This window comes from Camelina sativa, chromosome 3 (assembly GCF_030686135.1).
Source record: "Camelina sativa cultivar CO46 ecotype springtype chromosome 3, ASM3068613v1".
In the NCBI taxonomy this organism is placed as follows: Eukaryota; Viridiplantae; Streptophyta; class Magnoliopsida; order Brassicales; family Brassicaceae; genus Camelina; species Camelina sativa.
In genome coordinates, this window is record NC_141882.1 from 998,967 (window position 1) to 1,019,432 (window position 20,466).

A 20,466-nucleotide genomic window follows, 5' to 3' on the forward strand; every position below is an offset into this window, starting at 1 on the left:
ATTTTCTGTAAATAGAGGGAATGGAGATGAGAGTGACAGAAGATATGAATAATACTCTCTTGATTGCCCCAGTCATGGGACATGAAATCAAACAAGCAGCTTTTAACATTAAAGGGGACAGTGCTTCTGGTGCAGATGGTTGGATTGGTGCATTCTTTCAACGATATTGGTCTACTGTTGGTCCGGACATTATCACGGAGGTACAAGAGTTCTTTAGCTCTGGTATGTTCCCGCAAGATTGGAATCATACTCAACTGTGTCTAATTCCTAAGAAGCCGAATGCCAACAGTATGTCTGACATGCGACCAATCAGTTTATGCTCTGTTCTTTACAAGATCGTCTCTAAAGTCCTGTGTACAAGCTTAAAAAGGTGCTTACCGGCTCTGGTCTTTGAAACTCAGGGTGCTTTTGTAGCAGGGCGTTTAATATCAGACAACATCTTGATTGCTCACGAGATTGTTCATGCTCTCCAGACTAATGCAAAGTTCAATGAGAGTTTTATTGCAATCAAGACTGATATGTCCAAGGCTTATGATAGAGTGGAGTGGGACTTTCTAGAGCATCTCTTCTGCAAGATGGGTTTTCATAGCCAATGGGTACAGTAGATCATGGTGTGCGTACGTTCTGGGACTTTCTCGGTTCTCATTAATGGCAGTGATTATGGTTTCATTAAACCGGGAAGAGGAATAAGACAAGGAGATCCCCTCTCTCCTTTTCTTTTCATTTTATGTGCTGAGGCCTGGTTCATGTTATGCAGAGAAGTCAGCTGCAAAATCGCTTAACAGGTTTCAGTTTTAATAACTCATGTCCTGTGGTGCAACATCTGTTATTTGCTGACGACAACCTACTCATTAGTCGAGCCACAAAGGAGGAGTGTGAGGAGATTATTCATTGCCTTCATCTGTATGGAAATGCGTCTGGTCAGTTAATTAATTTCTCTAAATCGGCTGTAACATTTGGGAAGAAAACAACGGAGGAGGTGAAATAAATGGTTAAGCAAACTTTAAATATATTTGAGGAAGGTGGCTCAGGTTCATATCTAGGACTCCCGGAATGCTTCAGTGGATCTAAGCAAGCTCTGTTGGGTTTTATTCGTGATAAACTGAAGAAGCGGCTTCAAGGGTGGTTTGCTAAATCACTGTCTATGGGTGGTAAGGAGGTCCTTCTGAAGGCAGTGGCGATGGCACTCCCGGTTTATGCCATGTCTTGTTTTCGTTTGAGTAAGAACCTTTACAGGAAGCTTACTAGTGCTATGTGTGAATTCTGGTGGAGCAACTGTTAGGGGAAGCGCAAGATTGCTTGGGTGGCGTGGAAGAACATGTGCGAATCCAAGTCAGAAGGTGGACTAGGGTTTAAGGATCTTGGTGATTTTAATCAGGCACTGCTAGCCAAGCAAGCCTGGCGAATTTTGAATAACCCGGAATCTTTGCTTGCAAGATTCTATAAAAGCCGGTACTTCCGTAAATCGTCGATCCTGGATTGTGGTAAAGGCTCAAGACCTTCGTATGCATGGAGGAGTATAATACATGGTCGTGAATTGCTCAAACAAGGATTATTGAAGACCATTGGTGATGGATGTGATACATTGGTTTGGTTGGACAAGTGGATTTTTGATAAGCATCCCGAGCTCCTTATAGGTTTCAAACGGTCTTTCAAGTTAATATAAGGGTGTCAGAACTTCGGGAGCCTGATCAGTCTCAATGGGATAGGGAGAAAGTTTAACATCTTTTCCCTCCGGCAGATGCCAGCCAAATCTTGGCAATGCCTCTAAAGGTTGGAAGTAGAGACCGCTATATCTGGACATATACCAAGTCTGGCTCTTATTATGTCAAGAGCGGGTATTGGTTGAAGCAAACATTGCCAGTCCTATATGAACCGGTGATGATGGTTTGGTTAAGCGAAATGAGCTTAAGGCGAATGTTTGGAAGGTAAAGACGACCCCAAAAATTAAATCCTTCTTGTGGCGAATGCTTTCAGGTGCTTTAGCTGTCACTGATCGACTAGCATCACGTGGATGTGGAGGAGAATTACGATGCCAAAGCTGTGGATTTCAGACATAAACAATATGCCATATGCTCTTTGTCTGTCCTGTTGCTAGACAGGTTTTTGCTCTGGCTAATATACCTCCTCCTAGGGGAGGCTTTTCTCATGATGATGTTGATCAAAATTGGGAACACTTGTGGTCTGTTATTCAAGATAATGAGACTCCATAAGAGGTGCGTCTTGTTATACCTTGGTTGCTCTGGGGATTTGGAAGCATCACAATATGTTGGTGTTCCAAGGGAAGCATGGTGATTTACGGAAACTGGTTCTGACGGCTCAGGACAATTCTTCTCAATGACACGCGGTACAGTCCTTGCCATCATATGCAGATCCTCCTAGGCGTATACAACAAGGTAAACTGGAGGCTAAATGGTATAAGCCCCCGATGGGATTTGTTAAGTGCAATGTGGGCTCGTCGTGGCGTAATAATTCCTGTTTGTCTGGTGGTGCGTGGATAGTGACAGATTATCAAGGTCAGGTTTTATACCACGCTAGGCATGCTCTTACTGCCTCTGATTCTCGGTTTCATGCGGCTTTAAGGGCTTTTCTGTGGGCAATAGAAGCGGTTTTGATTCTGCAGGTGCCTAAAGTGGAGTTTGTAATGGATACTGCTATGGTCATCGAGGCTGTTAATAACCCCACAGGTTGGCCACGATTTCATCTGGTTTTGAATGAGATTCACCTGGCTCTGTCTAAATTTCCTGCGTGGAGATGTTACTAAGCTGCAAGCACTGCCAATAAGGTCGCAATGACGATTGCATCAAGTGTTACAAGAAATAGTCGGTTTCAGTCTTACCTTTCACTTGGAGGGCCTTCTTGGCTTCATGATCAAATGAGGGTCGAGGCGTTCTAGTTGATTATGTTTTTCTTGTTTTTGTTTCTAACATTTCTCAAACAATTGTTATTTAGTTTCTATCTGATGACAAAAAAAAAAGATAAATCAGTTGAGAAATAGATTCACAAAAATAATTTATATTTATTTCATCCAGAAAAAATATCCGAAAAAACAAAAACAAATGATTTCAGTATTACTTCCTCTGTCTCATAAAGATTGATGTTTATAAGCTTTTATACATTTTAAGAAAACAATGATTACTTAGTTTAAATATATTTTTTCTTTTGACTAAAGAGATATTATTTAATTTTAAACCAATAACAATTCAAAATTTTAAATATTTTCAATGATTACTTTTTGAAGTTTACAAAACATCAATTTTTGTGAGAAAAAAAAATATCCCAAAACATTAATTTTTATGTGATAGAACGAGTATTATTTTTGTAGGGAGAACAAAGAAAACATACTACTATAGCCAATCATAATTTAATGTACTTTCCTGGTTACCCCATTGGTTGTTTGTTTCATTCATGAATGAACCTCAAAAATCTTAAGCGAGAAAGCCACGTCAGTCATTATCAACAAATTGACGAAAATACCCTCGAATACGCTTCAAAATTACGCAACCACCCAGAATACGGACTTAGTCGTCAAGTCTTTTAAACATAAAAAGAAACAATTAAGTAATTACGGAGCAATTTACACATAAATACACACTTGTTCCTCTCTTTTCTTCTCCTTCCTCCTCCTCCTCCTCCTCCTCCTCGCAGCACTCGCCTCTTCTCATCTCCCAACTACACGAAAGTTTAGTAAAGGTTCGTTCTTTCTATCTTCGTTTGTCTCTGGAATTTTTTTTATAATAAAAAATTGAGAGGAAACTGAATCGTCGAATTTAAAATTTGATTTTCCTCTGTGTATTTTTTTTTTCTTCTGGTTTCTTATGGTTTTTGATCGTTTCGGAAAACAGTGTAGTTTGATCTTACCATGATCCGTTGATAAATTTATCTTCTTCTTCTTTATTTTGGTTGATTGGGGTTTGTAATCTCCGTTCTCCAATTTTACAGAGCTTAGGTGATACTGAATTCGTAGTGTTTATATCAATTGCTTTGTGTCTAGTTTTTTTAGTGTAACGTTGGAAACACTAACACAAACCTATGAACTTCTAGGGTTTTTTTTTCACACAAAGGGCTTGTGCTGTTTTCTCTTATTCGTTGGCCATTCTATTCTCTAAGATAACATCTGGCTTGTTTTCTCTGCAGGGTTTATATTTTAGAGCATTCAGCGATGGGTTTCGGTTCTGTTTATCGCGCTCTAACTGAAATATTTCCTCAGGTAACAAAAATGGTCTCTTTATTCAATTTAGTACAACTTTACCAGGTTCAGGGCAGTGAGATTGTGATCAAAACATCCGTCTTTGTGCTTTCAATTGCTGTATTTATGGATATTAGTTTTGATCAAATAGTTTCACTTACTTGACACTGTTTTAGATTTTGGCTGCTTAATCATCTTTTATTTTCATGTCTTTTGTGTAGTCTAATCGTAACCATATTATAAATATATTTTGTTCATACTGCAGATTGATGCACGAATTTTGAGGGCTGTTGCAATAGAACACCCCAAGGATGCTGATGAAGCTGCTGCTGTTGTTCTTTCAGATATTCTTCCTTCATTTACCTCAGATTTGCCCCATAATCTAACTCAATCTTCAAACATGTCCTCTGCAAGTATTTCAGAACGCCAAGGTACAATTTAGCTCATGGAATTTTTTTATTGTTTGCTGCTCTGGCTTTGTAGATTCACAGCTTGAAGTTTCTTATTCTTCTATTTTCCAGAGGGTGTATCTTCTGTTCTGGGAGATGTTGTTTCTAGGTGTCGCTCATTTCTTGGAGCTTCAGAAACTTCTTCTTTTTCTTCTTTAGAAATTTCTTCTCCTTCTCCTTCATCATCTTCTTCTTCAGAAATTACCCCCCTGGTTGTTGCCCGTAACCATGATAGCAGTACTCTAAGTACTGATTTGAACGAGCTAACAAATTTTCCATCAACTGTTGGTCCTGATGTGTGCCATAGAGACTTCGAAAGTGAGGAAGTTCAATCTTTGAAAAAGGCTCGTGGAAAAGAGCACGAAAACTATGATTTTTCTGATAGGTGTTTTGATGTTACGAGCAATGCAAAACATGGTTTGCATGTGCCAGAGGATGAAACCGCCTCAGTGGTCTCTGCAATTTCCCATGAGAATGCTAAACTGACTTGCGAATTTCTGGAAGATCGTGGTTTTTATATGAAATGGAATCAGGCAGAAAATGCTGTACCGAAGGCGGTCGATTTAACTCCTACAGATAATACGACTACTACACAGCAGGGTTCATGTTTTGAAGTTGGCTCTGGTAGTACTAATGTTGTGGATGAGACTTCAAATGGTCCATTGTTCTGTGAAAATGGTGATACTGAAATAGGTGATGCTTTTAGTACATCAACCCATGTATGCAGCGTTGATCACCTTGAAGAGATTATCGAAGATGCCAAAAGTAATAAGGTATGGCATATAACCGACATTCGTTTAGCTTATGAAGAATATTTACTTTTGTTTACATATTTTGAAGTCGTGTTCACTGGTGCTGAGGTACAGAAAAGCTAGACCTAATGCTTCCAACTTCTAGTTACTTATATGCATTTTGGTAGATTTGAAATGAGAGTTTGTGACTGATACTTTCAATATGATTTCTTTTTCTTGTGTAATGATGTAGAAAACCTTGCTTACTGTGATGGAATCGGTTACGAATTTGATGAGAGAAGTTGAAATGCAAGAGAAGGATGCAGAGAAGTCAAAGGAGGGAGCTTCTAGGGGAGGTTTGGATACTCTTCAAAAAGTTGAGGAGCTCAAGAAGATGCTGGAACATGCGAAGGAAGCAAATGACATGGTAAAGTTATTGTTACTTATAAGAACATGTGCCCGTACAGATTGCTTAATGTGCTTTGATTTTGTAGTGAGAACTAATTTACTATGATTTTGCAGCATGCTGGAGAAGTATATGGAGAAAAGTCAATTTTAGCCACTGAAGTGAAAGAGCTTGAAAACCGGTTGCTCAACTTATCAGAAGAACGAAACAAATCTCTTGCTGTCCTTGATGAGGCATGTTTCATCTGCTGATTATAAAAAATTGTCTTTGTTTTTTAACTTTTAATTCCTGTTAAAACGAACTGAGATGACCAATTGGCTGCCTCGTTTTCAGACTGTACAGAAAATTTAACGAATTGTTTTTTTTTGTAGATGCGAGGAAGTCTTCAAATAAGACTAGCGGCAGCATTGGAGATGAAAAAGACTGCTGAACAGGAAAAGAAAGAAAGAGATGATTCTGCACTTAAGCTACTTGCTGAACAAGAAACCAACATGGAGAAAGTAGTCCAAGAATCAAAGCATCTACAGCAAGAGGCAGAGGAAAACTCCAAAGTACAATCACTGTTATAAACACTAGCAAGGTTTCTTCTAAAGTTTTCTTCTCAGTCTCATCTTTTTTCTTCTTCACCACCTGCAGCTTCGAGAGTTTCTTATGGATCGTGGACAGATCGTAGATTCCTTACAGTAAGTCCCATTCTGGAGTTACTAACCGTACACTAATCCATTTATCTAGAGCACCCATGAATCTTTTAGTAAATTTTCTTGCTGATATACGTAATGATCTGGTATATTCAAAATGGATCTTTTAATCTCTCTTGGTTCTTTGAGCAGAGGAGAAATTTCTGTGATATGTCAAGATGTGAAGCTGTTCAAAGAGAGATTTGATAATCGAGTGTCAGTAACCAAATCCATCTCCTCCAGCCGCACAAGTTCATGTGAATCATCTATGAGAAGCTTGGTGCTCGAAAATCCTTCTGCGCAATGGAATGGAGTGCTTAAAACCTCAAGCTACAACAATTTGCCAGAAGTAGCAGCTTCCTTCATGAACAACGAGAAAGATGATTGTAGAAAGCTTGTTGAAGATGGTTGGGACATCTTTGATTAGGAGACCGACCTTTAAGTTCATTGGTGCTGAAGAATGAAGTGAGCGTATATATAGGGTTCTTGAATGCTAGAATCAAAGAATAAATGGGAATTGTTTCCTACTTCTCTTAGATCAAAACTTAGATCAGGGATTGTATACTGGTTCTAGTTTTAGCTTTATTCTACTTATGAGCTATATGGATTTCCTCAAGTGTTTTCTTTTTTTTGTTTGACAAAGAAAAAGATAACAAACGTTTCTAATATTTTTTTAAGGGATTTAATGATTCAGAAACGTTATAGATTAATTATATAACCAGTTCATCATAAGATCTACAAAAGATAATTCTCTAGTTCATCAAAGGAAATAAGCTAAAGTAAGCACCATCAACAACAATCATACGGGGATAAAGATTGTAGATAATGGTTGTTACTTAGTACTACATCTACTCTTGTCTTTCATAGTTTCCATGCAGCTGAGAGAGTCTGAAACTCAAGCTCAACATCTTCAATCTCTTGATCAACAGTATCTGCACATGATTTCATGTCAACGATCCTTTTGTCCACCGCTTCCTTCTTCTCTTTCGCAACCACTTCTTGTCTCTTCAACTCCAGACGTTTGCGTTCTAGCTCAGCCATTTCTTCTTCGACCTTCTGCCTTTCCATCTCTTCAGCTTCAATCTTCTCCTTAAGGCATTTTCTCTCCTCAGCTTTCTTAGCTCGCCCAACTTGGAGAGATAACACTTTGCTGATACGTGCCTGTGGATTTGTTACATTGAAACCGTGTTTCTCGAGCTTAGCAAAAGAAGTACTGAGGCTACTTAGTTTGCCGGAGGAAACATCGAGATGCAGATCTTTGACTTCGTCTAATAACCCATAGAAAGTCACCATCATACCAATCGCTGACCACTCGCGGATATCTTCATTAGCATCAGACAACGGGCTGAAATGAGGACTTTGTGGAGCAGTTTTGGACAAGTCATGTGTTTCATATGACTTCCAAAATGGCGACTTCTTTGCAAAAGGAGAAATATACTTTGCTGGAGTTTCCTCAACATCAGCAGCTGAATTATACACCACGTTCGGGCTCTGGTAAGAGGATAACTCAGTAGAGAGAGGCTGATCATCATCGTTGCACATCTTTTTACCTTTATCAGTTATCTCAGCCTCAGAGTTGTGTTCTTCTTCTCTTTGCCTTTTTCTACTCCCATCTTTGCTATTCTCCTCCTCAGGCAACCTCTCTCGAGTTGAACCTCCCAAGCAATTCTGTTTCCTCATCGGTTCAGGTGTCTTCTCAGGGGATTTCTGTCCTTCAGCTCTGGCCTCAGTTTGTTTCAAAGGTGTTACAGATGAAACATCATCTTTTTCTATGGATGTCACTTTCGAGGTTATTACCGGAGAAGCTTTCTTCTTTCTCAATCCCCCAGAGGCAGCTAGAGTTCTGGGGTTTGGTCCGCTTCCGCTATGCCAAACCCCATCTCCCCACACCTTAAAAGGCCTAAGGTTGGAGTGTTTAAATTGCAAGCACGCCTTGTCCTTGGTAGCCTCTAAACTAACCTTGTACAATTTTCCAGAGTAGACTCCCACCACACGCCCTTGACGCCAACTAGAACCATTAAACACCTCTACATAATCCAGCAAGTCGTACTCTTCAACCTCAAAAGGAGGCGGTGTAGGCCTAACACAATGTGAATCAATAGCCATTGTTGGTTTTGTATCATCACCACTAAATCTCAAGTATCTATCGCAGATCTTCACAATGACTTTATTCTCCTCAATCTCCTCCTTAACTAACATAGCAGTAACCCACGAAACTTCTTCGTTACCTATGACAATGCTAACTTCAACTAGAGTCCCAGGGCTAAACATGGACTTACTCAGTTCTTTAGCTTTTGGTCGAACCCACTTTGAACCGGTCCAGTCAAGATGAGCCCGCAAATGCTTTGTCTGGAACTGAATAATGTCTGGTGGAAGATCGAAGTAAACCAAATACCTCCCGTTCTCCGTTATTTTAACCACAACACCGGTCCACCATCCGCCTTTGTAATCAGCATCAACAACAGACCCTTCCTCCAAAACGACGCCGCTGCACAGATTCTCCGGCGGAACAGGCCGTATTAACCTCTGCTCCACCGTTTTAGGAGACGAACTGTCTTCGCTGGGCATCGTCGTGTAACGGACACGAAGCTTCTTTTCGCTTCCCGGAACCGTATCAGTCGTTGGGGTTTCTTCAAGAATCGCTCTTCGGTACCAAGCGTTTCTTAAGCCGTCTTCTTCTGAACAGATCTCTACTTCACAATCTTTGTGCATCGTTTGCTCCATTGAAAGAAACTAAGCAATGTTTCCGGCTCTCTCACTCTCAGTCTCTCACAACACAAAACCCTAAAAACAAAATTCGGAAAAAACACGCGCCCTTAATTCGGAAAACTCCACTCTCAAGCGGTCAAGCCTGAATAGTTGGAAAACAGCTCATCTCGGTTCTGTCTTTTACTGAATTTTTTTTTTACTTTTGTCGTATATAATATCGATTTTTTTTTTGTTTCTGTTTTGGTTCTATCATTGGGCTCGTATAGTCCATTATGAAAAACCAAAATTAACAAAACTGATGGGCTCGGCCCACATAAGAAGACCACTCCTCTTTTTTACACCCAGACGCACCTTGCGCGCGTGTCTATGTTGGAATCGTTAAAAGACGGGTTTGACAGGCGCGTGAAGTGAGGGTGAGAGTTCATGAAGGAACAAGACAAAACCTTTCAGTTTCATCCCAAAATATCAAAATCATAAAACTCACAGACACACACACTCAATTCATCAGATGTCTCTGTGTTCAATCATTGTGAATTTCTCCATTTTAAAGCTTGAATTTTTTTTGAATCAATGGCGGTGATGATGCTTATGCGACAGTAAGCTCGACTTTTTATTAGACGTTTGTCTCTTCTTCACGCTTTCTTATGTTCCCTTTTTATTATTTTTTTCTCTATGGTTTCTTAGTGTTTCGATGGTTTCTTATTTTTTTCTTTATTATTTTATTATTTTTTTCTCTACTACTTCATCTTTCTTAATGTGCTTGAATTTCAAATGCCTTATCGTAAGATTAAGAAAAAGGAAAACTTTGCTTAGTGGGTTTTTGTTTGATTTTAGCTTTGAGATGGCAATTTAGCTGATTCGATGAGTGGTTTATGGTGAATTGTTATCTAATTCGAGCTCATTCTGCTACACGTTATTTAGATTTCCTTTTGGGTTTTGTGTGTTTTCTACCATTCAGTCTTAATAAAGAGCTTTGTTGTTTGATCTGTGTTCTTAACAGGCATCACTTGGATTGTTAAAAGTTTTGGGAGAAAGAGGGAAGCTTTCTGCTTTGTTTGAATAATGGCTGCTGCTTGGTCTCCATCACTGGGGTTTTGTCTCAATAATGGCATCACTAGAACATGGAAGTTTCCTTCTGCAAGGTTTTTTACTGGTAAGAATAAGATTAAAATTGGATCCGATACACTGATAGTTTCAAGGAAACGTTTCTTGGGGGATTTGAGTACAGACGCGTTGCAAAGTTATCAGTTGAGTAAGATTTGTGCTTCCAAGACTACTATCGAGCTGAAGGATCAAGTGTCTACTAGAGGAGCTCAGGTCTATGACCTAAAGAAGGTAACATCGTATTTGTTCAGGACGAAATCTGGTGCTCTTGTTAAAGTTAAAGTTGAAAAGAAGAGAGAAAAATACAGTATCATGGTTTATGTCTCATCTTTGGAACTAAGTGGTGATGGCAAGAGTAGGCTGGTGATGGTTTGGGGTGTATACAGGTCTGATTCTTCGTGTTTTTTGCCTCTTGATTTTGAAAACTCTTCCCAAGACTCACAAACCCACACCACAGAAACTCCATTTGTGAAAAGCTCCTTGTCTGAGTTAATGCTAGGGCTAGAATTTGATGGGAAAGAATCTCCTTTCTATCTATCATTTTATCTCAAGTCAGTGTCAGGGAAAGATCCAGACGGTCAAGAATTGCTGACACACAGGGATACTGACTTCTGTGTCCCGGTCGGTTTTACTGCTGGTCATCCGTTGCCGTTAGGCCTTTCTTCTGGTCCAGATGATGATACTTGGAATTTTGCTTTCTTCTCAAGACATTCAACCAACGTGGTTTTATGCTTGTATAATGATACCACAACCGATAAACCTGCCTTAGAGCTTGATCTCGATCCTTATGTCAACCGAACTGGTGATGTTTGGCATGCGTCAGTTGACAATACATGGGATTTTGTGAGATATGGCTACCGTTGCAAGGAGATGACTCAGTCAGAAGAAGATGTCGATGTTGAAGCTGAGCCAATTGTTTTGGATCCATATGCCACAGTCATTGATAAATCTATCTCTCATAAGTTTCTTGCAAGTTTATTTAAAAACCCTTCCTTTGATTGGGGAGAAGATGTGTCTCCGAACATTCCACTGGAGAAACTTATTGTTTACCGGTTGAATGTGAAGGGTTTTACACAACACAAATCCAGCAAGTTGCCTAGTAACGTGGCAGGGACTTTTTCTGGTGTAGCTGAAAAAGTTCACCATTTGAAAAGCCTTGGAGTCAACGCTGTCCTCTTGGAGCCAATATTTTCATTCTCCGAGCAAAAAGGTCCTTACTTTCCAATTCATTTCTTTTCACCGATGGATATGTATGGACCTTCCAATGGCTTTGATTCCGCAGTTAATTCAGTGAAAGAGATGGTGAAGAAATTGCACAGTCAGGGAATAGAGGTACTTTTGGAAGTAGTTTTTACACACACTGCTGATTCTGGAGCTCTTCACGGAATTGATGACAGTTGTTATTATTACAAGGGAAGAGCCAATGATCTAGATTCGAAAAGTTACTTGAACTGTAACTATCCTGTTGTTCAGCAGTTGATTTTGGAGAGCTTGCGTTATTGGGTAACTGAGTTTCATATAGATGGATTTTGTTTCATAAATGCTTCGTCTCTCTTAAGAGGTGTTCATGGTGAACAGCTCTCTCGTCCTCCCTTGGTTGAAGCAATAGCTTTCGATCCACTTCTTGCGGAGACCAAACTAATTGCTGATTGCTGGGATCCACTTGAAATAATGCCAAAAGAAGTACGGTTCCCACATTGGAAACGATGGGCAGAACTCAACACAAGATATTGTCGAAATGTAAGAAACTTTTTGAGAGGAAAAGGCGTTCTAAGTGATCTGGCTACAAGAATTTGTGGTAGTGATGATATATTTACTGATGGAAGAGGTCCGGCTTTCTCCTTTAACTACATTTCCAGAAACTCAGGACTCTCTCTTGTTGACTTAGTCAGTTTCAGTGGCCCTGAGCTAGCTTCAGAGCTGAGTTGGAATTGTGGGGAAGAAGGAGCAACAAATAAATCAGCTGTTCTTCAAAGAAGGCTAAAACAAGTCCGTAATTTCTTGTTTATTCAGTACATTTCTCTGGGAATTCCGGTGCTTAACATGGGAGATGAATGTGGTATCTCAACGAAAGGCTCGCCTTTGTTGGAATCACGGAAGTCTTTTGATTGGAACATGATAGCTTCAGCTTTCGGTACACAGATCACACAGTTCATCTCCTTCATGACTTCAGTAAGAGCAAGAAGAAGCGATGTGTTTCAAAGGAGAAACTTTGTGAAACCTGAGAACATTGCTTGGTATGCAAATGACCAAACAACTCCGAACTGGGAAGACCCTGCTTGCAAATTTTTGGCATTGGGGATCAAAGCCGAGGCAGAGGAAGAAGAAATTGCGTCATTAGTTGAGCCAACCGAGCCAAATAAGAACAATGATCTGTTCATTGGATTCAATGCAAGTGATCATCCGGAGAGTGTAATCCTACCATCACTTTCTGATGGAAGCAAATGGAGGCGACTGGTCGATACAGCTCTTCCATTCCCAGGGTTTTTCTCTGTCCAAGGAGAGACCGTTGTAGCAGAAGAACAGATGCAGCAACTGGTTGTGTATGAGATGAAGCCGTACAGTTGTACCCTTTTTGAAACCATCAGTTCTACTGCTTAGAACTCAAGTTATGATCTTTGTATATGTTATTGTGTTGTCATATTTCAATAAGAATATTCGGTTAAATCAAGGACTTCCACAATATCTTATCTTATGGACTATATATATCTCCTCAAATCTGAAACATGCCTTTTATGAATTCAAAAGAGTACGTCCATTGTATATATAGAAAGAAGATATAATCTTTACTCGATTCGTGTAGATAGAATAAGATATGAATTGCTTAGGGTTTCTAATCTCTGGAGAACTTACCTAACCGATTCTATAAGTTCGAAACCCAAAAAAGTTCGTCAAGTTTCTGAGTTGTATTCTCTCTTTTGTTTTTCTTTGAAACGAGGTCTGAAAAATGAACAAAGATTGCTGCTCAAAGTGTCAGGCTAAAGAAACAAAGAAGTACTCGAAGAAAAACGAAGGTGAGAGTTGTTTTACTTTTACGGTTTTACCTATCAGGAAAATTTCTTACTTATCTTCACAAATCTGAAAGTTAATGCATTTCTGATGTGAACAGAGGAGTCTGGCGAAAAGGATGTGAAAGAAAAACAGAAAGCCGCAGAGAGTGAGAAACCAAAAACAGATTCCAGTGGAGAAAAAGGATCACAGGAAACTTCAGATCAGAAGGATAAGAAAAAGAAGGACATCCTCACATGGCAACACTCAAGTATGAAGAAAGAGAAGGTTGAAGGTAAAAACTTGTCAAGCGAGAAAACCCCTGTCAACCCGCCAAGTTACACCGCCAAGTCGATGATGCACCATGGTTGTGGACCAAATCCTTCACACATGTGGCCCATATCCGCGGCACCAAGAGGTTATTATCCCCCATATCCGATGGCACCCCCATTTGCACCCCCGGGCCCGATGTTACCACTGTGTGGACCATATGGTGGTGTTGGTGGTCCGATTCAATCATACTCCATGCCTCGTGCCAGGGTCCACATTTCACCATATCCGGTTATGGCTGCAGCTGCTCCTTTCCCCTATTGGCAAGCCAGACCGTATATGCATGATACTAATCCTATGAAGCAATACACTACTTATGCAGACAATTATACTTTTGCAGAGAATTACGCCTATTGCTTTATCTAAGTTCCTCTTAGTGATTCCATATGTATTCACTCTGTTTGCTTTATTTTAGAAAGAGTAAACTAAAGTGATTGCAAGAGTTAAGGGGTTTCAAACTTTCAATGTAGTTTTTTATAAGCCTTTTCATAAAAGGAGGAAAAATAAAAATGATCCTTCGATAAAGATAATGTAAAAAGATTCATGGCCAACCATAGGCTCTACATAAGGGCAATATTCATTTATCAAGCCATTACACCAAATGAAAAGTATCAAGTTTGGAGATACAATGGTTGTGCAGAATCAGCCACCCCTAGCTTCTCTTCTAGCGGCATCGTGAAGTAAATCAACATCGACTCCATCTTTAGGTAACTGCACGTACCTTACCACGGATCCTCTGATGAAACAGTTTCTCACTGAAAGCTACACAAGGCAACACACAAATCCGTAAGCTAATAATATCATCATCAAGTGCCAAAGATATACCAATAAAAAAAGCTCAAAAGAACTGAAACAAATTGCAAATCTGTTGTACTTGAGAGTAAACTTAAGAAATTGCAGTATCTAAGCAGCAATCTCAATAAAAGATATGTCAATCAGTACTAGACTAGCTACAAACATATCACTTTAAACTGTCCCTTGGCGTTTGTAAATTTAATCAATATCACCTTAAAGCTTCTCAAGCTTGGTCATGGGTAAATGTTAGTAGGAAAAACAATTAAGAGTGATGATGGCTAAAACACATCAGCAAGAGCCAAGCATTAAGCTTTCTACTTCATCAGTTCCATAAGTGATATTTTACAACAGGAAGCAACAGAAGTGTAACAAGAAACTAGCGAGAGCGAGAGACTACGCCCAGTGGTTACATCTCTAGATAATGTCAAACCATTATCAAAATCACACCTTTTTCTACTGGTTAGATAAAACCACTAAAGAGAACAATTCAAGCTCACACACAATTCAAGCATAGGCTACTCGAACAAACCCTAAATTCCCAAACATAAAAGAAGAAAAATTTACCATGTGTGGGTACTTGTCCTGGTCAACAACCCTAGTATTCTCGAGCTTGATGTTCAGATACTGATCAACTGAGTGAAGAGTTCCTCTGATAGCTAAATCGTTCTTGAGCTCAACCGTCACTTCTTGTCCAACCAAATCCTTGAAGTAAGAAAAGAACAACTGCCACCACAGAGAAGAAAACAAATCATAAAAGACCCATCACGACAAAACCCCTAGAACCAATCGCTTACAGAAAACAAAATCAACGAAGAAAGAAGAAACCTTTATTAGAAGAAGACTTAGGTCAAACCAAACAAGTATATCAAATCCCGAAACTCAAATTCACGAAGGACGAAGAAAGCATTCAAATTTACCATTTTTTTTTTATCTGCTGATGATTCCTTCCTCTCTGCTCGCAATCCAACGAAGAAGGTGACACCTTTAGCCGGGATTTGAGACTTTACAACTTCTCTCTGTTTCTTCTCTCTCTCGAGTAGAGTAGTACCCTAATAATCTTTTGGGTCAATTTCGAATATATGAACCAAAAGAGATATTTTATGTAATTAATTAAAAGTTTGGGTATGATCTTGCTAATTCAAGTAATATGGGTCTACAAAAGTAAATTATTTAAAATCTCATGTGTGTTTTGGTTTTTTTGGTCACACCAACCAAACAATACTGAATTATAAAAAAACAAAAGAAAAGATTAACACAAATCTAATAAAATCTGATGCAATATATATAAGTGATTGCTGACGATAAGCTTTTTTTTCTTTATTTTGCCATGGCTTCTCAGAGCTATCCAACACTTGGGTTTGGTCTTCTCCAAGAGTTAGGAACTAACGATATCATCAAAGTGAGTTTTTCTTTTTCTTTCTTTTAGAATCTCTCGTTGAATTCTTGTCCTGGTTCTGTCTGCTTTTTTGCTTCTCTTGTTTTGATTCTTACTTCTATGAATGATTCAGAAGAGCCGGGCTTGTGTTGTGAATCTTGGGGGAAGAAAACATGACTTAATACTAGAAACTTCTTTTAACCTTAAACCACATCTCTTGGAGCCATTGGAACCTTTTTGTTCTTTGAGCAAGTCTAATCACTTTGTGGAGTTTGATTCAACCATGATGAAGCCTAGGCTCATTGGTGTTCATGGTATGTGTCACTACCATTATCCTTTCTTTGGCTAGACTTTGATTAATTTGTAAACTGGTTATTGCACCAAAGTGTGATGGTTTTTTTTTTACATGAACTGATTGTGTGGTTTGCAGAGACCAGACCAGAACCTCTCTGTTTAAGCTTGGGAATCGCCGAGAAGTGTGCAAGACAAGAGAAGGTGACAGAGTTCCTTTTGTCTAGATCAGAAGAACTCAAAGAAGGAGGATTCGATATGTCTCTGCTATCTGAATTGATGGATCTAGAGGCTTTCAGATCAAGTTCTCAGCTGCCATATGCTTCCTCCTCTCTTCTTTACTTGGATGGTAGCATTTTCTTATCGAGTAGCAGAGCTGAGTTCAATGATTTGGTTTCTACCGCAGCTGAGTTTCATAATAAGATAAGGAACAACTCTACAAGATGGAGAAAGCTCTCACGGCTTGTCCCGCAGTTTCAGCGGTAGTTAATTCGTCATTTCAACTTTGCTCTTCATTACAGCGAATCTCAGCCTTTTGGGTTTAACTTCAATGTTTCTTCTTTTCTCTCTTCTCTCTCTCTCTCTCTCTCTCTCTCTCTCTCTCTCTCTCTCTCTCTCTCTCTCTCTCTCTCTCTCTCTCTCTTCTCTCTCTCTCTCTCTCTCTCTCTCTCTCTCTCTCTCTCATTTTGCAGAATCGACAGTGAAGTACTAACAGACACTCTGCAGCTACCCGCGGCTAAGCTTGACTCAGTTACACTAGCTCCTCCAGAGAGGTATCTGAAATCATCAACTACTTTTTGGTACTTTAGATCTTCTCTGTTTCCTAAAGAAAGTTTCTTTCGATTTCTAACAGTCCGAAGAAAACAAGGCTCAAGCCTTCACCAAAGAAACAAAACCCGAAGATAAGAGATAAGGAAAAAGACCTCTACAAAAGAAACCATCTTCATGCATGTGAGAGCCTTATCTCTCTGATGATAGGCGATGAACAACATAGACAAACCACAATACTATCACTAAAGAAATCACGTGGAGAACTCTTGGAGCTTTTGACTCAGTTTTCAATTGGCTTCGCTGGAACCGGTATTGCTGTGCTCTTCTCTCTGGTTTGTAGTGTTGCTTCCAGGCGGGTACCCTTTTGCGCAAACAAAGTCTTCGAGAGTGCACTGAGTTTAAGTTTGGTATTGCTCTCGTGGTCGGTGAGTAGACTTAGGGAAGCCATTGTTGATGTCAATAAGAAAGCTATTAAGGAAGAAGAAATAACATATAATGTGGAAAGAAGAATCAAGGAAGTTTACTTCAGAACTGCGACAGTTATTGCCATGGTTGCACTTAGGTTCGGTTGAATGTTGAAATGGCTGATGATTTGGAGTCAAGTTTCTAACTCCATTGATGGCTGGTTTAAGGGTCAATTTGTAGTTGTAAGGTTGTTGATAAAGGGATATTGTAAAGAGTTTTAAACTAACGCAAACCAAAAGAACTGTGAAGATATCACATTAAGGGACTTGGGAGAAGCTTTCTTTAAAAACACAAATCTCTCTGTTACTTGATCTAACTCTCAAAGTAGTAGAAATCTCATGAGAGATGAATATTTAGATACTAGAGAGCAAACTGAAAACAATGTGTTTTATTTTTTTGTTTGAAGAACTTTGAATCGGCTATAGCGACTTAGCTCATCACTTTTGATACCACACCTGCTCCAACTGTTCTACCTCCTTCCCTTAACGCAAATCTTTGACCTATTAAATTCACAAAATAGAAAACTTGAATTACTCAAGAAACTTGAAGAAAATCAAACTTGGTGGGTTACTGGAGAGTGGAGATATAGAAAGCCAGTGAATCTAACCTGGCTCAAGTGGGACAGGGAGGATTAGCTCGAAAACTGCAGTGACATTGTCACCGGGCATAACCATCTTCACATTTTCAGGTAATTCTACTTTTCCGGTGACATCGGCAGTCCTCAGATAAAACTGAGGCCTGTAGTTAGAGAAAAAAGCGGTATGACGTCCACCTTCATCCTTAGTGAGCACGTAAATCTCAGCTTCAAACTTCTTGGCAGTCTTGCAAGAACCAGGCTTAGCAATTACCTAAACAACACAAAGTTAAATTCAGTGAAGCTAGTTTTGCAATATTGGTCTTATCATTCTTCTAATCACAAGGATCTTGAGCTTACCATTCCACGCTGAATGTCTTCTCTCTTTAGCCCACGCAACAAAAGCCCTACATTATCACCAGCCTTAACATATATGAAAATTTTGTCAATATCACATGCCTATAAAGTTTCTGTAAGAAAAGATCTCTCCAAATTGTCTTTACCTGTCCATTATCCAAAATTTTCTTAAACATCTCAACACCAGTTACTGTGGATTTCAGTGCAGGTCCCTGAAATTTATATCTCGCAATGAGATTTAAGAAGATTTACAAGAACAATGCTTATTTATAATAGCGATCAGTACTAACTCACCGGACTTAACCCTAGTATCTCAACTTCTTCACCTACTTTAATGGTTCCCTGTTCAATACGTCCCGTTGCAACAGTTCCACGCCCCTTTCATAGAAAAAGGAATCGATTATAACTTTCAAAAAAACATTTGACTGCATGAACAAAAGAAACAAGGATGTACATATTGTTATACCTGAATCGAGAAAACATCTTCAATTGGCATCAGGAAAGGTTTATCGAGGACACGAACAGGGTCAGGTATATATTCATCTACAGCTTCCATTAGCTTCAATATTGCTTTCCGACCAATTTCTTCGTTTGTACCCTGCAATGCAGAAAGAGCAGATCCTCGAATGATGGGAATATCATCCCCAGGGAACTTGTAGAAACTGAGAAGTTCTGGCCAAGAAAACGGTTGACGTAAGAGAGCTTATACGTCAAAAGGAAAAACACTGAATTAATGACTTCATGACGTAAGGATTTTATACATACCACGCAGTTCCATCTCTACAAGCTCCAACAACTCTGGGTCATCAACAGCATCAACTTTATTCAGGAAGCATACAAGTGATGGAACACCGACCTGTGGAACATTAACATCTTTGATTGTGGCCAATACTTAAACTCATTCGAGCATCTTATATTGTTCAGTCAGATCGTAACAGTGCAAAACCTGACGTGCAAGCAGGATATGCTCCTTAGTTTGAGGCATTGGTCCATCAGGTGCTGAAACCACGAGTATTCCACCATCCATTTGTGCAGCTCCAGTAATCATATTCTGAAAATCAATAACTTAAAGCTATGAGATACAAGTGTGTAGTAATTAGATAATGATTCTTCCCTAGGGTTCAGAGAATATCTTACTTTAACATAATCTGCGTGTCCAGGGCAATCCACATGAGCATAGTGACGCTTAGCAGTCTCGTACTCCACATGAGCCTACAGAAGCAAGTATCGTCTAGAGTTAAAACTTAAACCCACTTCGACTGTACTCAACAATGGGAAATATAAGAGAGTAAGTTAAGTGCAGACCGTTGCAATCGTAATTCCTCTCTTCTTCTCTTCAGGAGCTTTATCAATTTCATCAAACGCAACAGCCTTAGCATTACCCTCTTCAGCCAACACCTAAAACAAATCGAATTTTCAATTCTTTGGTTCGTCATGAATTTTAAAGTAATATAGACATCTTATAAAAACCAAACCTTTGTGATTGCAGCAGTCAAAGTGGTCTTCCCATGATCAACGTGTCCAATTGTGCCGACATTCACATGAGGTTTTCTGCCCAAGAAAATAAACAAAATTAGAAGTAATTATTAAAAAAAAAATTACGAAACAGAGATAGAAAAGCAGAGTAGTAAACCAATTCCAAGCAAACTAAAATTTTCAATCACTCAGAAGAAGAAGAAGAAGAAGAAGAAGAGAGAGAGAGATCTAACGAGTGGATAAACTCACGTTCGGGTGAAAGTAGCCATCGATCTCCACCACGAGGTCGCGTAACTTGGAGAACAACGATCATCTCCCCCGGCGAAATGTGAGATCGAGGGGATGGAACCTCCGCATCGTTGATAGATCTGAGAAGAAAATGGAATAAGGCGTCTCGAGCTAGGGTTTCGAAGAGCAACGGAAGCCATTAGGATTTGAATTGATCGCAACCACAGAAAAAAAAAAAAAAAGAAAGATCGAAACTTTTGCTTTTCGCCTTGAAATTGAAATGGTGGTTGGGGTTTAAGAGAGGGTTAATCACTCTCACAGTCTCACCCAGTCACCCGAGGGTTTCCTTGAACCCGACCCGTAAGCCCATTATACGACTAATGGGCCTCAATTTTCTTTTGGTTCTTCACAAAATAACATTGCGTGCAACTTTGAAACTATCATCAAAGCTCCGAATTCGCAGGATGACAAAATTCACTTAGAGCAACTTATTAGACTCGGTCGTGGCAGATCAGTTTCGGAACTATTTATTATTGTTCAAATTTTGAGAA

The 20,466-nt window shown here is 39.4% G+C and overlaps 8 protein-coding genes across 11 annotated transcripts; 5 read left to right on the plus strand and 3 right to left on the minus strand.

The window, feature by feature from the left end:
* Positions 1-20: 20 nt before the first annotated feature.
* Positions 21-2,213, plus strand: LOC147946467 (uncharacterized). Its single transcript, XM_087496847.1, has 6 exons — positions 21-596; positions 758-920; positions 1,023-1,192; positions 1,283-1,637; positions 1,742-1,928; positions 2,099-2,213. Exons 1-6 carry the CDS (start codon positions 21-23, stop codon positions 2,211-2,213), a joined length of 1,566 nt encoding a protein of 521 aa, XP_087352973.1.
* A 1,299-nt stretch (positions 2,214-3,512) lies between these two features.
* On the plus strand, positions 3,513-7,149 carry LOC104760580 (uncharacterized). The gene is made up of 9 exons (XM_010483529.2): positions 3,513-3,693; positions 4,138-4,210; positions 4,455-4,620; positions 4,711-5,411; positions 5,623-5,796; positions 5,892-6,008; positions 6,147-6,326; positions 6,412-6,458; positions 6,606-7,149. The coding sequence occupies exons 2-9, from the start codon at positions 4,163-4,165 to the stop codon at positions 6,877-6,879; spliced, it is 1,707 nt and encodes a 568-aa protein (XP_010481831.1). The 5' UTR covers positions 3,513-3,693; positions 4,138-4,162; the 3' UTR covers positions 6,880-7,149.
* LOC104760590 (DUF724 domain-containing protein 1-like) lies at positions 7,139-9,340 on the minus strand. Its single transcript, XM_010483540.3, has one exon. The coding sequence runs from the start codon at positions 9,174-9,176 to the stop codon at positions 7,314-7,316; it is 1,863 nt and encodes a 620-aa protein (XP_010481842.1). The 5' UTR covers positions 9,177-9,340; the 3' UTR covers positions 7,139-7,313.
* A 183-nt stretch (positions 9,341-9,523) lies between these two features.
* On the plus strand, positions 9,524-12,936 carry LOC104760598 (isoamylase 2, chloroplastic). Of its 3 annotated transcripts, none has more exons than XM_010483551.3 (2): positions 9,524-9,757; positions 10,162-12,936. In XM_010483551.3, the coding sequence occupies exon 2, from the start codon at positions 10,224-10,226 to the stop codon at positions 12,864-12,866; it is 2,643 nt and encodes an 880-aa protein (XP_010481853.2). In that variant the 5' UTR covers positions 9,524-9,757; positions 10,162-10,223; the 3' UTR covers positions 12,867-12,936. The 3 variants fall into 3 exon arrangements, with proteins under 3 accessions (XP_010481853.2, XP_010481861.2, XP_087363833.1); XM_010483559.3 differs by having other exon boundaries at positions 9,571-9,780; XM_087507707.1 differs by lacking the exon at positions 9,524-9,757 and adding an exon at positions 9,845-10,036.
* A 149-nt stretch (positions 12,937-13,085) lies between these two features.
* Positions 13,086-14,087, plus strand: LOC147946468 (uncharacterized). Its single transcript, XM_087507708.1, has 2 exons — positions 13,086-13,279; positions 13,375-14,087. Exons 1-2 carry the CDS (start codon positions 13,213-13,215, stop codon positions 13,947-13,949), a joined length of 642 nt encoding a protein of 213 aa, XP_087363834.1. The 5' UTR covers positions 13,086-13,212; the 3' UTR covers positions 13,950-14,087.
* On the minus strand, positions 14,086-15,427 carry LOC104760640 (sm-like protein LSM2). Its single transcript, XM_019242907.2, has 3 exons — positions 15,296-15,427; positions 14,943-15,101; positions 14,086-14,345 (listed from the first exon to the last, which is right to left on the minus strand). The coding sequence occupies exons 1-3, from the start codon at positions 15,296-15,298 to the stop codon at positions 14,226-14,228; spliced, it is 282 nt and encodes a 93-aa protein (XP_019098452.1). The 5' UTR covers positions 15,299-15,427; the 3' UTR covers positions 14,086-14,225.
* Positions 15,428-15,605: 178 nt separating this feature from the next.
* Positions 15,606-17,575, plus strand: LOC104760621 (uncharacterized). Of its 2 annotated transcripts, none has more exons than XM_010483592.3 (5): positions 15,606-15,777; positions 15,890-16,067; positions 16,184-16,526; positions 16,737-16,817; positions 16,898-17,575. In XM_010483592.3, the coding sequence occupies exons 1-5, from the start codon at positions 15,706-15,708 to the stop codon at positions 17,385-17,387; spliced, it is 1,164 nt and encodes a 387-aa protein (XP_010481894.2). In that variant the 5' UTR covers positions 15,606-15,705; the 3' UTR covers positions 17,388-17,575. The 2 variants fall into 2 exon arrangements, with proteins under 2 accessions (XP_010481894.2, XP_010481878.2); XM_010483576.3 differs by having other exon boundaries at positions 15,626-15,777; positions 15,887-16,067.
* LOC104760650 (elongation factor Tu, mitochondrial-like) lies at positions 17,519-20,283 on the minus strand. Its single transcript, XM_010483612.3, has 12 exons — positions 19,937-20,283; positions 19,687-19,762; positions 19,517-19,609; positions 19,349-19,423; positions 19,158-19,262; positions 18,977-19,067; positions 18,678-18,883; positions 18,506-18,589; positions 18,358-18,423; positions 18,215-18,277; positions 17,888-18,128; positions 17,519-17,780 (listed from the first exon to the last, which is right to left on the minus strand). The coding sequence occupies exons 1-12, from the start codon at positions 20,113-20,115 to the stop codon at positions 17,710-17,712; spliced, it is 1,350 nt and encodes a 449-aa protein (XP_010481914.1). The 5' UTR covers positions 20,116-20,283; the 3' UTR covers positions 17,519-17,709.
* Positions 20,284-20,466: the final 183 nt, after the last annotated feature.

What these genes read in the sequence shown, in the direction of transcription:
- LOC147946467 (XM_087496847.1), top strand. Translation starts at nt 21, where the DNA reads ATGGAGATGAGAGTGACAGAAGATATGAATAATACTCTCTTGATTGCC. An exon ending in GCATCCCGAGCTCCTTATAG is followed by an intron (nt 1,638 to 1,741) that starts GTTTCAAACGGT and finishes TCCCTCCGGCAG; the next exon opens with ATGCCAGCCAAATCTTGGCA. An exon ending in TTAAGGCGAATGTTTGGAAG is followed by an intron (nt 1,929 to 2,098) that starts GTAAAGACGACC and finishes TCCTGTTGCTAG; the next exon opens with ACAGGTTTTTGCTCTGGCTA.
- LOC104760580 (XM_010483529.2), top strand. Translation starts at nt 4,163, where the DNA reads ATGGGTTTCGGTTCTGTTTATCGCGCTCTAACTGAAATATTTCCTCAG. An exon ending in TAACTGAAATATTTCCTCAG is followed by an intron (nt 4,211 to 4,454) that starts GTAACAAAAATG and finishes TTCATACTGCAG; the next exon opens with ATTGATGCACGAATTTTGAG. An exon ending in CTCTTGCTGTCCTTGATGAG is followed by an intron (nt 6,009 to 6,146) that starts GCATGTTTCATC and finishes TTTTTTTTGTAG; the next exon opens with ATGCGAGGAAGTCTTCAAAT.
- LOC104760590 (XM_010483540.3), bottom strand. Translation starts at nt 9,176, where the DNA reads ATGGAGCAAACGATGCACAAAGATTGTGAAGTAGAGATCTGTTCAGAA.
- LOC104760598 (XM_010483551.3), top strand. Translation starts at nt 10,224, where the DNA reads ATGGCTGCTGCTTGGTCTCCATCACTGGGGTTTTGTCTCAATAATGGC.
- LOC147946468 (XM_087507708.1), top strand. Translation starts at nt 13,213, where the DNA reads ATGAACAAAGATTGCTGCTCAAAGTGTCAGGCTAAAGAAACAAAGAAG. An exon ending in GTACTCGAAGAAAAACGAAG is followed by an intron (nt 13,280 to 13,374) that starts GTGAGAGTTGTT and finishes TGATGTGAACAG; the next exon opens with AGGAGTCTGGCGAAAAGGAT.
- LOC104760640 (XM_019242907.2), bottom strand. An exon ending in AGGACAAGTACCCACACATG is followed by an intron (nt 14,346 to 14,942) that starts GTAAATTTTTCT and finishes TGCCTTGTGTAG; the next exon opens with CTTTCAGTGAGAAACTGTTT.
- LOC104760621 (XM_010483576.3), top strand. Translation starts at nt 15,706, where the DNA reads ATGGCTTCTCAGAGCTATCCAACACTTGGGTTTGGTCTTCTCCAAGAG. An exon ending in GAACTAACGATATCATCAAA is followed by an intron (nt 15,778 to 15,886) that starts GTGAGTTTTTCT and finishes TGAATGATTCAG; the next exon opens with AAGAGCCGGGCTTGTGTTGT. An exon ending in CTTGTCCCGCAGTTTCAGCG is followed by an intron (nt 16,527 to 16,736) that starts GTAGTTAATTCG and finishes CTCATTTTGCAG; the next exon opens with AATCGACAGTGAAGTACTAA.
- LOC104760650 (XM_010483612.3), bottom strand. Translation starts at nt 20,115, where the DNA reads ATGGCTTCCGTTGCTCTTCGAAACCCTAGCTCGAGACGCCTTATTCCA. An exon ending in AAATTTTGGATAATGGACAG is followed by an intron (nt 18,278 to 18,357) that starts GTAAAGACAATT and finishes ATATATGTTAAG; the next exon opens with GCTGGTGATAATGTAGGGCT. An exon ending in AAGACATTCAGCGTGGAATG is followed by an intron (nt 18,129 to 18,214) that starts GTAAGCTCAAGA and finishes TGTGTTGTTTAG; the next exon opens with GTAATTGCTAAGCCTGGTTC.